This window comes from Rhinocladiella mackenziei (genome assembly GCF_000835555.1).
Source record: "Rhinocladiella mackenziei CBS 650.93 unplaced genomic scaffold supercont1.6, whole genome shotgun sequence".
In the NCBI taxonomy this organism is placed as follows: domain Eukaryota; kingdom Fungi; phylum Ascomycota; class Eurotiomycetes; order Chaetothyriales; family Herpotrichiellaceae; genus Rhinocladiella; species Rhinocladiella mackenziei.
Genome location: NW_013550599.1, coordinates 69,305 through 84,946, shown reverse-complemented (window position 1 = coordinate 84,946; position 15,642 = coordinate 69,305). Strand labels below are relative to the sequence as shown.

Sequence of the window (15,642 nt, the reverse complement as noted above, 5' to 3'; positions counted from 1 at the left end):
AGTCTGGGATTCAATGAGTATGTTGTTTATGATCCTTCGCATGTTCTTATACGGTATTTGTTTCGGGTGAAGGTAAAGAATAAGAGGTTGGGTTAGGTCAACTAAATCATTTCCTTTTAGTGGCCGCCCTTGATGGTTGGTAGGTAGGCTTGTTATCGTGGCGGAGGAGATGTTAACGTGGCAGGTGAGTGTCGGGCTGCTGCATCGAAGAGCCTTACTATTCGAGCTCTCCTATGATATGCTTCAGATTCCGTGTCGGACTTTGTCGAGTCTTCTCTGTAGCCGCAAAGTCCCTTGAAGCGGTTAAATACAGCGACCAATGACTGGCCCCATGATTGACTGTTTGTCACCCTCCTTATCGAGTTTCAAACTTCTCGGCGGCTAGGGCGGATCAGCAATTTTCGATGCCAGCATACAAGCTCGAAGAAGATATATACCGTCTTGTGCTGTGTCGTAGGCAATTTACCAGCAATTCGGCGCTGAAAAAAAAAAAAAAAAAATCCGAATCTATAAGTGAATGCACTCATAAGTCTCCAAGGGTCGCTCAAGACTTGTCAACCACGAATAGGTTAGACAAAATAAATGCATCAAAAACCATCCCGAGTCAATTACGGATTTCAGCTTGTCCATCAAACCCCGTGGCCTTCCACTCGTGCTTTTGCTTTGATTTTTTGCATCTGACCCACTCGTGCCTCTTCCTCAAGTTCCGTGTTCCTCACCCTAAGCTGCTCTTCTACATCTTGCCGAAGCCCATCCTCTGCCAGGAGGTTAAAGTATGCCACCCAAGCTCGAAATGTCCTAAAAGCAACAGATTTTATTATTATTTGATTTGCTTTCTTGAGAGACTTGGGGGCTTTATGACCGCTTCCATTTTGTCTTTCGAGGTAGCTGCGAGTCTGCCTCTGCCTTGTCAACATGAATCCAAAGATTTGCATGCACGTCTAATATTATGATCGATTCCGATAGTATATTATCCACCCCGAACACATGATTAGGTCCATTCTCATGATCACGTTAATACATCAACGGCTGTCGGGAAGTTCGGATCTGGAATCGCCATCACTATACGAAATACGAGTCGCCCAATAGCCCTTCTCCGAGTATCGGAAAACATGCGCCCATAAACCCCGACCAGATCATACGATGCATCAACATCAAACCTCAAAATTCTAGCCTCCATTGTCAGAAGACTGAAAATTCCGGTAAATCATGCATAAGAGATTTGGATCTGAGGCACTTATCCCCGACCCTATTTATGCAATCACTGAGGGACTGTGCCGCCCTTGACACTTTCTATCACGATTATGTTGGCTGCTTCTTTGCCAGTACAAAAAAATTAATCGTTATCGCAGTCCACATGGCATCGAGTGCTCAAGGACAGAGAGACACTGAAGACGACAAAAGCAATGTTACCAGCTCAAGGTCCCAAGGAGATCCTGTAGGCTCGAATGTCGATAGCCAATTACACACGAACGAAGAGCTCGGGCCTGCCATATCGATGTCCAATGACAGTGAATACGAACCGATCATGGCAGTTGACCGTGCCGAGCTTACACGCGTTGCAAGCGAATTAAAGGTAAGATCCCCTACGAATCAGTGCAGGTCTCTACTGCTTCTCAGTCCATTGCAACTGATGGGTGATGCTGGACAAGGGCGTAGAAGGTTATGATCCGGCTCTGGATCCTTCTGGACCTGCCTTCGACGTATACAAATGGGTCAAGATGGTCCTGCGTGCGGCAGAGGGCGCAAATATCAAGTTGCGCCGTGCCTCAATTACCTTCAAGAATCTAAACGTGTCAGGCTCTGGAATCGCCATAAATCTACAGCCGACAGTGGCATCTTTTCTTCTTGCTCCGATACGCTTACGCGAGTGGATCCGCCTCGCAAAGAAGCCTCAGAGAAAGATCCTTTCTGGTTTTGAAGGTCTTGTGAAACCTGGAGAGATGCTATTGGTTCTTGGACGTCCTGGAAGCGGGTGCTCGACGCTCTTAAAGACGTTGGCAGGAGAGCTCCATGGCTTGAATATCGGGAATGACTCGGTAATACATTACAGCGGTATGACTCACCTACTCTCATCGGTGTGCCGTACCGGTCTGACATTTGGGATAGGAATACCTCAGCACGAGATGATCAAGAACTTTAGGGGCGAGATCGTTTACAATGCAGAAGTTGACAGACATTTCCCACATTTGACGGTCAGACAGACTCTCGAATTTGCCGCCGCCATGCGGACTCCAGCGAACCGAATCTTCGGAGAATCACGAAACGAAAACGTTCAGAGAATGACGGCCGTCGCCATGGCAGTTTGCGGATTGAGCCATGTTCAAAATACCAGAGTAGGAAGTGCGTATGTACGAGGTGCATCTGGAGGAGAAAGAAAGGTGGGCCCGCCTGATTTCGTTAACAAGATGCTTACTGACGCTTTCGAAAGCGAGTCAGCATTGCGGAGATGTTGCTATCATTCTCGCCCATCGGTTTTTGGGACAACGGTACACGAGGTCTGGACGCTTCATCTGCCCTCTCATTCGTTCGGACTCTCAGATTGAGTGCCGATTTGAGCGGATCTGCTCAGGCCGTTGCGGCTTATCAAGCATCCCAGGCCATGTACGACGTTTTTGATAAGGTCGTGGTTCTCTACGAGGGGAGAGAGATCTACCTTGGCTCAACTAAGTTTGCGAAAGATTACTTTGCAGATATGGGTTGGCTTTGTCCACCTCGCCAGACGACCCCTGACTTTTTGACCTCGGTCACAAATGTACGAGAAAGGAAACCGCGGCCAGGATACGAGAAGAAGGTCCCTCGAACTGCTCCCGAATTTGAAGAATACTGGCGAAAATCTAAGCTTTACCAGTCCCTCCAGCAAGAGATCAGGGCCCATGAGGAGGAAGTATCTGACTTTGCTGCTGCGAATGAGTTCAAATTAGCACGCCGGGCTGTACAGGCACATCACGTTCCTCCAAATTCCCCGTACACTGTCTCGCCCTGGATGCAAATTCAGATTTGTTCTAGGCGAGGCTTTCAGCGGCTGTGGAATGAGAGAGTGAGCCGATTCACCCTGATCATTGGACAAGGCAGCATGTCCCTTATTATCGGCTCCGTTTTCTACGGAACGATAAACGACACTAACAGCTTCTTCGCAAAGGGTTCGACTATTTTCTTTGCAATTTTACTCAATGCTCTTGTGGCCGTCACCGAGATCAATCGACTATACGACCAAAGACCTATCGTCGAGAAGCAAGTCTCTTACGCGTAAGTGTGTCCCAGGTTTACGGTCAATCCTGAAAGCATGTTGCAACTCTGGGTCTCGTCCCGGAGATGATACGGTTGGTTCATGCTGACTTTGCAATAGGTTCTATCACCCATTTGCGGAGGCACTAGCGACGGTGATAGCGGATCTACCAGTTCAACTATCCACCGCCGTGATCTTCAATGTCATTTTATATTTTCTGGCCGGCCTTAGGAGGGAGGCTGCACAATTCTTCATATTCTTTCTTTTCGCTTTTCTGACAAGACTGGCCATGACTGGGCTATTCAGAACGATTGGTGCTGCAACTAAAACAATCTCTCAGGCACTGGCAATCGCTGCAGTGTTTGTCCTGGCAATAGTGATCTACACTGGGTTCACAATACCTCGACCCAACATGCACCCCTGGTTCAAATGGCTTTCATGGTGCAATCCCATTGCATTTTCATTTGAGGCACTTCTTGTTAACGAATTCCACGGAAGACAATTTCCGTGTGGCAGGTAAGACCGTTATCTTTCTTGGTCATCGTGTGATGTTCTCTCCTAATTACGCTCATAGCTACGTTCCTGCATATCCGAACAGACTCGGGGACACATTTATTTGCTCGGTTCCGGGGTCGATTGTCGGTCAGTCTACTGTATCTGGCGATGCATATCTCGAAACGTCCTACCGATATAATTACAGCCACATTTGGCGGAATCTTGGTATAGTGATTGCCTTCTTGGCCTTCTTCATGATGACATACTTGGGAATTACGGAAATCAACTCAAAGTCCGAAAGCAAGGGAGAAGTCTTGCTCTTCCGACGCGGGCATGTGCCGCGATACGTCGAGGATGGCTTGAGACATGCGAACCAAGCGTCTCCTGAAGCTCCTGTCGCAATAGCCGAAAGGCGTGAGAGTCAAGATGAAGATATCCAGGCAATCCCGTCACAGAAAGTCATGTTTACTTGGCGCGATGTTAACTACGATATTCCAGTCAGGGATGGCACTCGCAGATTGCTTGACCAAGTGTCGGGTTGGGTCAAGCCTGGAACGCTGACCGCGCTTATGGGTGTGTCGGGCGCCGGAAAGACGACGTTGCTGGACGTATTAGCCCAACGCACCTCGATCGGAGTTATTACCGGCGACATATTGGCGAACGGGAAGCCATTGGACACCAGTTTCCCAAGGAAAACAGGTATGAATTGCTGGAAAGGGGCGCCCTTCTGTTTTGACACGCTCGCGAACTAAAACAAGGTGACAGGTTATGTTCAGCAGCAAGATCTTCATCTGGAGACGTCGACTGTTCGTGAAGCATTGCGTTTTAGCGCCATGCTCCGTCAGCCGAAATCTGTCTCAAAGAAGGAGAAATACGATTACGTGGAGGAAGTAGTCAAAGTTCGTACATCACATTCCCCCCCCCCAAAAAGCTCGCTGATTGGTATAAAAGATGCTTAACATGGAAGACTTCGCCGAGGCTGTCGTCGGCGTGCCGGGAGAAGGCCTTAATGTTGAGCAACGGAAACTCCTTACAATAGGAGTGGAGCTCGCCGCGAAGCCCTCTCTCCTGTTCTTCCTGGACGAGCCTACCAGTGGGCTCGACTCGCAAAGCTCCTGGTCTATCCTTAGCTTCCTCCGAAAGCTTGCCGACCATGGGCAGGCCGTCCTGTCGACTATTCACCAGCCCAGTGCGATCCTCTTTCAGGAATTCGATCGACTCCTTTTCCTCACCAATGGAGGTCGGACTGTTTACTTCGGCGACATCGGACCCAACTCACAGACTCTCATCAGTTATTTCGAAAGGCACGGAGCCAGGCACTGTACTGAGTCAGAGAATGTGGCAGAGTACATCCTGGAAGTGGTCAACCCTGAAACGAGTACCCAACCAAATCATGATTGGGTCGAGATCTGGAAATCAAGTGAGGAGAACGAGAATATGCTCGTAGAGTTGGAACGAATCAATCGGGAAACAAGCGAAATCCGCGCGGAGGATAACGCCCCCAAAGACCATGGTCAGTTTGCCATGCCACTCTACACTCAGATTTATTACACGACGATCCGAGCTTTTCAACAGTATTGGAGAACTCCCGGATATATTTGGCACAAGTTTGGTCTCGGTGTCGCGTCAGCTCTGTCAGTGCTGATTGAACAACTCTTCCAGGGATAGATTCCGCTGACCTGGGTGATAGGTTTATTGGATTCTCATTCTGGCAGTCGAACAGCTCTCAACAAGGATTACAGGATGTGTTATTCAGCGTCTTCATGCTCACGGCTATATTCACGGCTTTGATTCAGCAGATCATTCCTCGATTCGTTATTCAGAGGTCGCTGTACGAGGTCCGCGAACGCCCGTCCAAAGCCTACTCATACATCGCGTTTCTCCTAGCCAACATTTTTGTGGAGATCCCTTACGAAATCCTACTTGGCATCATGGTGTATGCTTCCTACTTTTATTCAGTCTTTGGGTGAGTATTCTGAGTCCTTTGATTTCTGAATGTGTTTCGCTAAGACCACCTCCAGCGTCCAATCTTCCGAGCGACAAGGCCTTATCTTGCTATTCTGTATCCAGTTCTTCGTGTATGCAAGCACATTTTCCCAAATGGTGATCGCCGCTCTGCCTGATGCAGAGACCGCTGGCATCATTTCTACACTTATGTTTGCTATGTGCATGATATTCAATGGGTGAGTAATGCTTCCAGGCAGTCCCTTTAAATTGCATCCCGCTAAGTTACTCCTTTCAGCGTGCTCCAACTCCCGGACGCACTGCCGGGCTTCTGGCTCTTTATGTACCGCGTAAGCCCATTCACCTACATTATCGACGGCATTGTAGGCACAGCGCTACACAATCGCAAGGTCGTGTGCGCCGAGAACGAATTGAGCATCTTCAATCCGCCACCGAACATGACCTGCGGTCAATATCTCGCTCCGTACCTACAATCGGCGCCTGGCACGTTGTACAACCCAACAGCGACGAGCAAATGCGAGTACTGCGCGCTATCCCTTGCGGACCAGTACTTGAGTCCCCGTGGCATCTCGTGGTCGCTCCGCTGGCGCAACTTTGGTCTTGTCTGGGCTTATATAGCATTCGATCTCTTCATGATCCCTGTGCTGTACTATACCTTCCGCATGAGGAAATGGGGCGGCAAGGTTGGAACCAACAAGAGGCGGAGAGGTCTGAACCTTGCTTATGCACGGATCCACACGATAGGCAGGCAGTGCCGAAGGCTGCTGACGGGCCGTCGGGAAAAGCTACCCTTAGAAAAGCGCGCTGAGAATGCGAGGGTATACTAATAAGATGGTCAGAAAATTGCCCGCCGAATAACGGGATAAGGCAATGCGCGTTTCAATGTTGCCATCGAACCTTTACGGCCCAATAAACAGATCGCTCTCGTCATTGTTCACCGCGTCAACATCGGATTTCCATAAACAAATTGTCTCGGCATCTCAGACCCTTCTGGCGGCGCCAGAAGGGTCTGAGCTCCAGTACGCGAAGACCCCTGTCCTTCGCGTTCATTATGTAATGACATATAATCAGTATGAGTAATTTTTGAAATACGTTTAAATGACTTGAATGACAGTTACGGTGAAGTATGGTTCTCTGAAAGTGTAGAGAATTTTACTAGTAAAACTTTTGATCTGACGAACGTTAAGAAAGGCCCATTACACGTATTAGAGCTCGGACCCTTCTGACGCGGCCAGAAAAACACTTTGATTAGTACAGTGGAGCATGAGCCGAATTCCCCCAAACGATAACATGGATATACGGACCCCGGTCCGACCGCCGTACTAACCAAATCGGTTCGGATAGTTGCCCCAATGGGGTCGCGTCATTACCATGGCCCACCGACCTGAAATGTGCAAGTCTCATTATTTGTTTGCTATTCCTGTGTGAAAATTGAGGCGGATTTCTAGCGTATACAAAAATACAGAAAACGGGGAAAGCGCTTTCTCCGCGCCACCTCTACGAATTGTGCATTCTCGTGGTACCATGCAAGTTCCTTCGTCTATGGACTGCAAACCCCAGACCCGTGCTCCGTCCCGACATTGACGCTGGCTGGGCAGTCGTTGGAGTCTGTCCGACATATTTAGCTGCCCGCCATTCCCGAGAACATCATGGAGTCTAACAATCTCTCGCCTGGGTATTGGACCGAGAAGCATTCCCCTCTGTGCAAAGGTCGCCGCCTTGTATCTACCTTTTCCTCCCATCCTTGCCGGCTAACATGGGAAACGTCGAAGCTAACCGCCAACTGGCCTACAAAACCGTTGAGACATGGTCGATCGACGTAGGTGGTGACGTGGAGCCGTTCTTCAATCTATTCCACGACGACGCGACATTCACCACTATGGCACGGAAAGATATGTTTCCTCTTCTCGCTGGTACGCTCAACAAGAAAGGCTTCTGCGACTGGGTTTACAAGGAGACACGTGTCACAGCTACTAAACTCAAGGCCGAGGGGATTACGGCGGACGAGAACCGACTCGCACTAGAGGCCAGTTCTGATATGGTCGTGAATGGCCATTCGTACAAGAACAACTATCATTGGTTGTTTGAGATCCGCGACGGCAAGATCTCGGCACGATTTTATCTAGACACGCTGTTTGCGAAGAAAGCAGTAGAGTGGGTGGAGGAGGCTGAGGCGGCGACAAAAGCGAACAAGTAGAGTGTGGTTGATTGTTGCTGGCTCGAGGGTTGCGAGGAGCACGCGGTCATCTCAGGGAATGTATAGCCAGTACCGAAGTTTCACATTGTCGAGATTAATGGGTACTATGGCGCCCGACTGTCACGATCTCGCCCACGACGCCCCTGTGAGATGTTGTTAGGCGCCCTTGCTCGTTCTGGCTCAACAGTGTACTTTCTACCGCTAATGTGCGTTCGTCCGCGTAGTAGTGTATGCCTCCATCGGCGTGACCGCGGCCTGTTCTGTTGGGGTCTAATCGCGGCCTAGCGAAAGCCCGAACATATCTGTGCTAGTGCATCAGTTCCGAGGTAAACCAAATGAAGGCTTACAATCGCGAACTTATCCCGATGCGGTCATTAGGCTTCTATATCTCGGGGCCATACATGCGTTCGTCGTTGCACCATTTTATGCAATTCCACTCTATCCTGGCAATGTCAGCACCGTGTACGGGTTGATCACAAACACCGATGCCCAGGTGCTCAATGGGGACGGTGAGATCATTGACGGCCTCTACGCGGTGGGCTGTGATCAAAATTCTGTCTTCAAAGGAGCTTATCCAGGTGGTGGCTCGAGTATTGGGCCTGGAATGACATTTGGGTACAGAGCTGGTCGAAGAATTGCCGGATTGGATCCTTGACCTCCGGGTATGGTGTATGTTAGATGGCCAGTGCGGCTTTCTCGTAGTAGCTTTTTGAAGGCACCGGATCATTTAAATAGTGACATTAAGGGCCTCAATTGACAAAGGATACTACCAAGTCCTCTAGAAGATTGACCCGAGCCGGTATTGGATATTGGGAGGCTGCGAACGTCTAACCTTGGCGACTCTGATTCTGCAGCCGTGCCATGAGCTCGGGCATTTCCCACAAAACAACAGCCGTTCACTGGTGGTCGCTCAATTCTAGGCTCACACTGCTCTAGAGTCAAAGCTGGGCTACGAAATGGGTCAATTGCACATGTGCAGAGGCGCTCACTAAACTTACCGTGCGAATGTGTTCCTCGCTTCGATTGGGGGTTACCCCGAGAATGGTCCGGCTCCCTGCTGCACATACGCACCGGGGTGGTATGAAGTAAAATCCGGCCGCGCAGGCAGTCTAGGCTGGGCAGGGTAGTATGCCATGCACATGTGCCATTTTAATAGTGCCTGCAATCCTTTCGCTTCTACCACGACGTTCGTATCTAGCACCGGCTCTTGGCCCAGGTTCAAGACATCTGGCTGGATAGACGCAGGGAGCGTGCGGTCACTTCGTCTAGTGCATCAGCAGAGAAACTTGTCTTGCCGCCCATCGGTACTCGCAGCAGGGCCGCAGGTGATTACCATCTAGTCTTCTTCCTGTACCTAGGTAATCATTTGTGGTCCTTCGCGTGTTAGGAAGACGACGACTTGCCTTCGACATACACTGCATGAAAGTAGAGATTTCCTCGCAGCACCACTCTCACACACATCTATCCAGTTCGGTGCTTGACTGTTTCGCTTGTTTTGAGCCAACATTTTTGGGGTGCGCAAATCTGGAGCCCCAACTGACTTATTGGGCCTTACCATAAAGAACAACCGAGACGGTGGTTGTGGGCGCTGTAGGACAGCAGTGTCGTGGTAATAATCCGGGTGCGACATTGCGGGGTTCTGGCTAGCCGGAAAACTAGCTCAGGGCATCATGCGGCCCGGGGTGTTTTGCTCGTTGGGAGGAGCACGGAGGTACTTAAAGGAAAGAAGCCCTGATAAGCTAGTACGACCCTTTCTCCCGCATTGAAACTCACCGTGGCCACTCCAACCCCCGAAGAGCCCCCGCCGATAGAGGTCAGTAGCAAGTCCTTTTGCTGATGTCCATATCTTGGAAGCGACAGCTTTGTAGTAACCTCTCAACACACTCGCTTGCGCTGGAAACCAGAGTGACGGTTGTGGCGGTCACAAGATAAGCCTCTCGCTAACTTTGGTGCAGGTGATTTGTGAAGTACTGTATCTCAGTTGCCGGATGACCACCCAGGAATTCCCTACTCGTGACTCCCGGCGGCCTCTAGCCGGCTCCTCCCTACAAAACGCTGGGGGAACTAATCAACATTCCCGGGGCTTCCTGATGCGCGAAAGAATATCAGGCCAAACGCGTTGGAATTGATTGACCTGCAGTACAAATGGCTATCAACCAGGGTTGCGACTCGAGTGGCGAAGTTTAGCTGGCACTCGGGGCGATGGGGAGGTGGTGACAATGGTAAGGTTCGTGACAAACAAGCCTTGTCCTTGAGAGAAATCCTGTCAAGACTAAAGTGCTAGTAACCAGGGCACGTGATAGCCGACCATGCGCGTAGCGCCTGGCCAGCGACCATTTGGGCCCTCCCAGGCGAAAGGCCAAACGACCTCGGTGCCCAGAACTTGTGCCACGACAGCGTCAGCCGCGGGAATTGCCGCTTGCATTGGCTAAGCCAACGGATGCATCTTAAACGACAAGATATCTTAAGAATCTAATGATATTGGGTTGAATGCTATCATCTCGTTCATGAAATCTCACGGTGCAGATGGCTGGACCGGAAAGGGTGACAGTCAATGCTGATCATGGATATTGTGACTGTGGCAGTTAGTGCCAACTTGCCTTGTTATGCCAATGCAATTGCTAGACCGGTCCTGGCTTGCTCTCTGAACTGTGAGAGTAAAATTTATCCTCTCCGTCGATTGCTTCAGCAACAAAGGACATGACAATGTCCCATTTTGTTTTACGTATATGATTGAGCTGAGTTGAAATAGATCCCCTCCCTGTACGAGTCCCTCACGTGGGCAAGCCACAGTAGCGCGCAACCGCTCTACAATATACCAGACCAGCCTTATGACAATGTCCTGCTGATAACCGCAGTTTTAATGGTCAACAGGTAGTGACAAATCGTCCTTCTTCCTCCCTCGAATACCCCTACTCCTCTCTGATCGCTTTCTGGCGGTGCTGGTCTGTCTTGTTCCTCGACGACCGCGTCGCACTTCGTCTCACTCAGTGTCGAACAGACTCAAGATCCGCAAAAAGCAGTTTTGATCCCATGAGTGCAAGGGGAGATCCTTCAACGCAACAGCCGGTACCGTATGGAGACAAGTCGATGGATCCATCAGATGAAATCCGCGAGCCAGCGAGGCAAGAGATTGGGAAAGAGCCGAATACCTCCCCAAGCCACCCAAAGGTGGCGCCACAGAGGGATCAGAAAACGCGGAGAGATCAGAACCAAAATGGACAAAAGAGCAAAGGGGAGGAGAAAGTCCGGAAAATCCACATTGATGAGCATTTTGGGAAGGGTGCCGTTGCTGGTGGGCTTCGTGGCGTGAAGAGACCGCTGACAACTGGCGCGGATGTGAACACAGGAGCTAATTCGGACGAAAACGTCGAAAAGGCCGGAGACGCTTTAGCCGTATTTGACGCTATTGTCAAAGGCAATTCCGAAACAGCTATTAACCTCATCAAGCGCAATGGACTCAAGCTGGAAACTCGACACGGACCGTCGCAGCGAACGGCCCTGCACCAAGCCGCCGTCATGAACAACGAAGAAGTCGTGGTAGAGATCCTGCGACACCCCGAGTCTCGCAGTTACATTGAGATTAGGGACCATTTCGGCAGAACAGCATTGCACAAAGCAGTGGAGAATGGGCATATCAATCTCGCTCGCATTCTGCTACGAAGTGGGGCGATCCTGGATGCCCCGGATGACCAACACATATCACCGTTGCATCTGGCAGTCTGGGGAGCCAATTCTCCCGCGACCCCAAGGGATGTGAACACGGTTAACTTTCTGCTCGAACACGGGGCCGAGGTCAACTGGAAAGATAAATTTGGTAAGCTTGCGGTCCAATCATTTGCCTTTTTGGGATTGCTCCTCTTACGTCTTACACACCCGGGGACTCTGGAATTGGCAATATTCTAATTACGACCAATACAGGGGATTCACCGCTACATGACGCATCGGAAAAGGCCAACGAGAAGATCATGGAACTGTTGTTCAAGTACGGTGCAGATCCGAACAGCGTCAATGTCGATGGCAAAACACCGCAGAGCCTCGTGCCCCCCGGAAATCCTGTGGCAAAACTCTTCGATAGACCCCGGGAGAAGTGGCGTTCGATCAAGGTGCCCGAGAGCCGCTCATATTGTACGGCCGAGCAGGAGAATGTATGTAAGGAGTTTTTTGTGGACATTAAGTTCTATTGGCGAGACAAGGTCTCCTGGTCGACGAAGATGTCGGTGTTTGACGTGGTGTACAACCTGGAGGAAGAAGAGGTTGGCTTGGGGATTGACTCTGGAGACCAGTCTGGGACACCAAAGACGGCGCTAGAAAAGCTCGAGGCCAAATTCGTCGAAATCGTCCAAAATGCCGAGGAAGGCAGGAACCTCCAGCTTCCCGTAAATGCTGGAGAGATCTGGAAGTGGATCAATTTTCCCGCTAACAACGTAAGTTGAGGATGTTTCCACCCTTGCTATTAGGAAAAAGTTCTGAGCCGCTTGACAGATGACATGGGTCAAGGTACAGATATTCAAGGTGACATGGATCTTTCCCTTCCGAACTAATGTCGACAGGATTTGGTCTGGCACCTGACGAGTAAATACAATGATAATGCCAGGAGATATCATGCGTGGCGGTTTCTTGAAGAGAACATGTGGGAAAGAAAAGGAGGAACTCTCCATGGATGCATCCGAAATCCCCACGTGCGTTTAGCTATCACTACCAACCTAGTCCAAGCTTTGTTTCTGTTGGCGAGCTAACTGTTCTGTTAGGCCGAAGACAAATTAGAGCATCAGCCAGAAGACAAAGACGACGACGAGATAGACAGAACTTCTGGTCAGACGTCCCCGGAACTTTGGGGCAACACTGCAATTGGAGGTGACCCGACTCCGGGAGCAGACAGCAAAAGAATGATTTCTCTTGTGGTAAGTGTGGCGCAGAGTAGCGACGCCCTTGAGGCTGACCATGTGAGGTTCCGTTTATCGATTTTGAGACCGAGCATTATCTTGAGCGTCGTCACCAGAAACACCACGGAAAGAGACAGTTCCGGATAATGGCCAGTTTGGAAGACAACTATCCGCAGTATGAGGGATCTAGCGGTCTTCAGGTCCCTCAGACTTTGGATCAGTCATATTATGATACCCTTAGCACGGAAGATCTTAGAGCGCGAGACAAGGACCAGGTGGTCTACAAATGGTTCAAAGACATCATCGATCGACAGAAGCCGCCGGAAGGGAACCAGATACTATTAGAACCACCACCGGAGAACCGTGACGATGCCAATGTCTCAAGTGAGTCTACACTGGAAGTTGGGAGAGGAGGAGAGAAGTGCAGTGGCAGCCATAAAACTCCACTAACAGAAAACTTTTTGACAGACCTATCCAGCCCCAAATCGACAACGGAGAAGTTAGATGACGATGTCAATTCAGAGCACGATGTCAAGGTGGATGTCCAGTCACCTCGAAGTCCTGGAGGTGGACCGCGCTCATCGGTCAAACGGTTGCGCGTTGCCACCACTTTTTTGACTAGCATGTCTCGGTTGTCAGAAAGCAGGAGGTCAACCTCGGAAGAGAAGAAACCGAAACACCAAAAGATAGGTAGAAAGGAGAAAGGTACCATGGTGGCGGGCGAGAGTTTAGCAAAGCTCCTTATGGTTCACCAGCTATGGCTATGGAAACTGGATGAAAGTTTGTGCATAAGGATCCGAAATCGAAGTCTGATGCGGCAGCTAACTTGTTTCTTCAGGTACGGTTATCACGGCCCTACCGGAGAGATGGCACATTGGAACAGAAGATACTTTGCTAGACACAATTCGTCAGAGCGGCAATGACACAATCGCCCGACCGGAAGCCCTCATCGAACACATCTTGTCCGAATGTGCTACTTACCCAGATGAGTTTCGATATGCGGGAGTGGGCGACCATATATTGGATATATTTGAGAGTTCGATTGCAAAATTGGTGCGACACTTTCTTACACAGAACTTCACCACACTCAGCTAACTGAATATTCAGTCTCATGCTGAAGCCAAATACTTTAAAAAATTCTATGAATTCATACTCAAAGACACGGCGAATCGTCATTCTAAGGAACTCCGCAATTCCTCCAAGGAGTCTCCTAGCAAATCTTCTACTGCTGAGCAAGGACTTGACACCGAAGCAGACGATTCTCAGGAGGATCCTCTTTCTAGGAATGACCCAGAATCTCGTGGAGATCCAACTTCGATCAACAAGGAAGTCTTCTTTATCTACCAGGTCAAGGATATCCTTGACGAGCTCCACATGATCCGACGGGTGTTTGGGAACCAGCGAGAGGTAGTCGAAAAGTTCCTGAACATCATACGACCTGGACAGTCCCCACAGGACACGCAGTACAAGCAGCGGTTCATGCAGAATTGCCGTATAGACGCCTTCATTGACAAGACTCTCAGGCTGGAAGATGATGCAAAGAGGATTCTAGGCGACGTAGGTGAACTCTTGCAATGACGTGAAACTTTGGCTGACTTTCGTCCAGCTCGACTACCTTGTGCAGGTAAAGCAGGCACAGAGCTCTCTTAATGAGGCGCTAATTGCTTCAGAGGAAGCAAAGAAGTCTCAGAGGCTAAACAACTATATCATGCTATTTACTGTCGTCACTGTGATCTTTGTAAGTTTCAATCCTATCTCCTCGATGAGAGAGGAACACTAAGAGTTTCCTAGACCCCCCTTTCATTCATGACCGGCCTCTTTGCCATTCCAATCGATGACTTTCCACGCGATAGCACTGGGGACATAAGCTACCGGTCCTCATGGATAACAGGCCGCATGTGTATGTGCCGTGCACCTCAACCATGGAATATACCTCGCTAACGAGCTTGCAGTTGCCGGAGAACTCGTCAGCCTTATCGTTATCGGCATTGGGTTCATCATCATGTGGCGGAGGGGAGATCTCGGCCCACCGTCGCTGAAGTTCCGGTTCCGCCTATCCCAGGCTTCTAGCTCCACTCCTCTACAACCCTCCAGTCTTAGGTCCTCGTTGAGACGACCACCACCATCGCCAGAAAGGCCCCGGCGTACTCTGCTCCGTAACGAGACCGAAGAGCCGTACACCAACATCTCCCAGGCGGCTTTCAGAGGGAATAATCCGGATGCCCGGATATCTGGTCTGCCAGGATCGGGGGACCGCGTTCGAATGGGGTGGAAGAAATCGAAGCATTCTCATGATGAGGAGAGTCAGCCGCCAATCTTCACCGACCGTTGATCTCGTGGCAGGAAGATCAGTCAATGGGGCCGAATTGACGGCCGCAATGGCCATTGCTGCCACTAGCTTAAGACGGATTAGCTAATGAAGGTTTGACAAGCAATAATTGTGGTGTACATTACATATTGTATATTCATGTGTCCTTATTAGGAAACAAAGGGGCTCCTACACCTGGTATTTTTGCCCCTCCACCCGAAAAGTCAATATCTGCATCAGAAAGGCAACTCTGACTTGAACAAGAATGTCTCGAAGCGATCACAGAAATACCAAGGACGACTCTTGGTGGATGAAGGTAACTTACAGAGTCTGCTTTACCTGGTCATTCCTAACTGTATCGTGTCCAATACGTGCGGCATACAGAGGAACATCATAATTTATTTCGCTTTCTTAGCCATCGATAGTGCGCGAATGAGGTGCGTGCGCACTCCGGACATCTCGACATCCATGTAAATGAAAATCAATCTCCCTTCTATGTGACCTCTACCCATTCCAGTGTACGCTATTAATGTTGCTGTTTTTGACCCTTTCTCCCCCCCCC

The 15,642-nt window shown here is 49.9% G+C and overlaps 3 protein-coding genes across 3 annotated transcripts; all 3 read left to right on the top strand.

Moving 5' to 3' along the window:
• Positions 1–1,357: 1,357 nt before the first annotated feature.
• Positions 1,358–6,516, top strand: Z518_07839 (uncharacterized protein; the record flags this gene model as incomplete). Its single annotated transcript, XM_013413582.1, has 11 exons — positions 1,358–1,576; positions 1,653–2,055; positions 2,110–2,381; positions 2,432–3,249; positions 3,350–3,745; positions 3,804–4,423; positions 4,490–4,623; positions 4,676–5,358; positions 5,415–5,690; positions 5,746–5,907; positions 5,967–6,516. 11 exons carry the CDS (start codon positions 1,358–1,360, stop codon positions 6,514–6,516), a joined length of 4,533 nt encoding a protein of 1,510 aa, XP_013269036.1.
• A 929-nt stretch (positions 6,517–7,445) lies between these two features.
• Positions 7,446–7,886, top strand: Z518_07838 (uncharacterized protein; the record flags this gene model as incomplete). The annotated part of the gene is made up of 1 exon (XM_013413581.1): positions 7,446–7,886. The coding sequence occupies one exon, from the start codon at positions 7,446–7,448 to the stop codon at positions 7,884–7,886; it is 441 nt and encodes a 146-aa protein (XP_013269035.1).
• A 3,033-nt stretch (positions 7,887–10,919) lies between these two features.
• Positions 10,920–15,104, top strand: Z518_07837 (uncharacterized protein; the record flags this gene model as incomplete). Its single annotated transcript, XM_013413580.1, has 12 exons — positions 10,920–11,703; positions 11,808–12,313; positions 12,372–12,386; positions 12,440–12,568; positions 12,638–12,790; positions 12,838–13,552; positions 13,611–13,825; positions 13,880–13,943; positions 14,028–14,329; positions 14,379–14,510; positions 14,564–14,672; positions 14,725–15,104. The coding sequence occupies 12 exons, from the start codon at positions 10,920–10,922 to the stop codon at positions 15,102–15,104; spliced, it is 3,504 nt and encodes a 1,167-aa protein (XP_013269034.1).
• Positions 15,105–15,642: the final 538 nt, after the last annotated feature.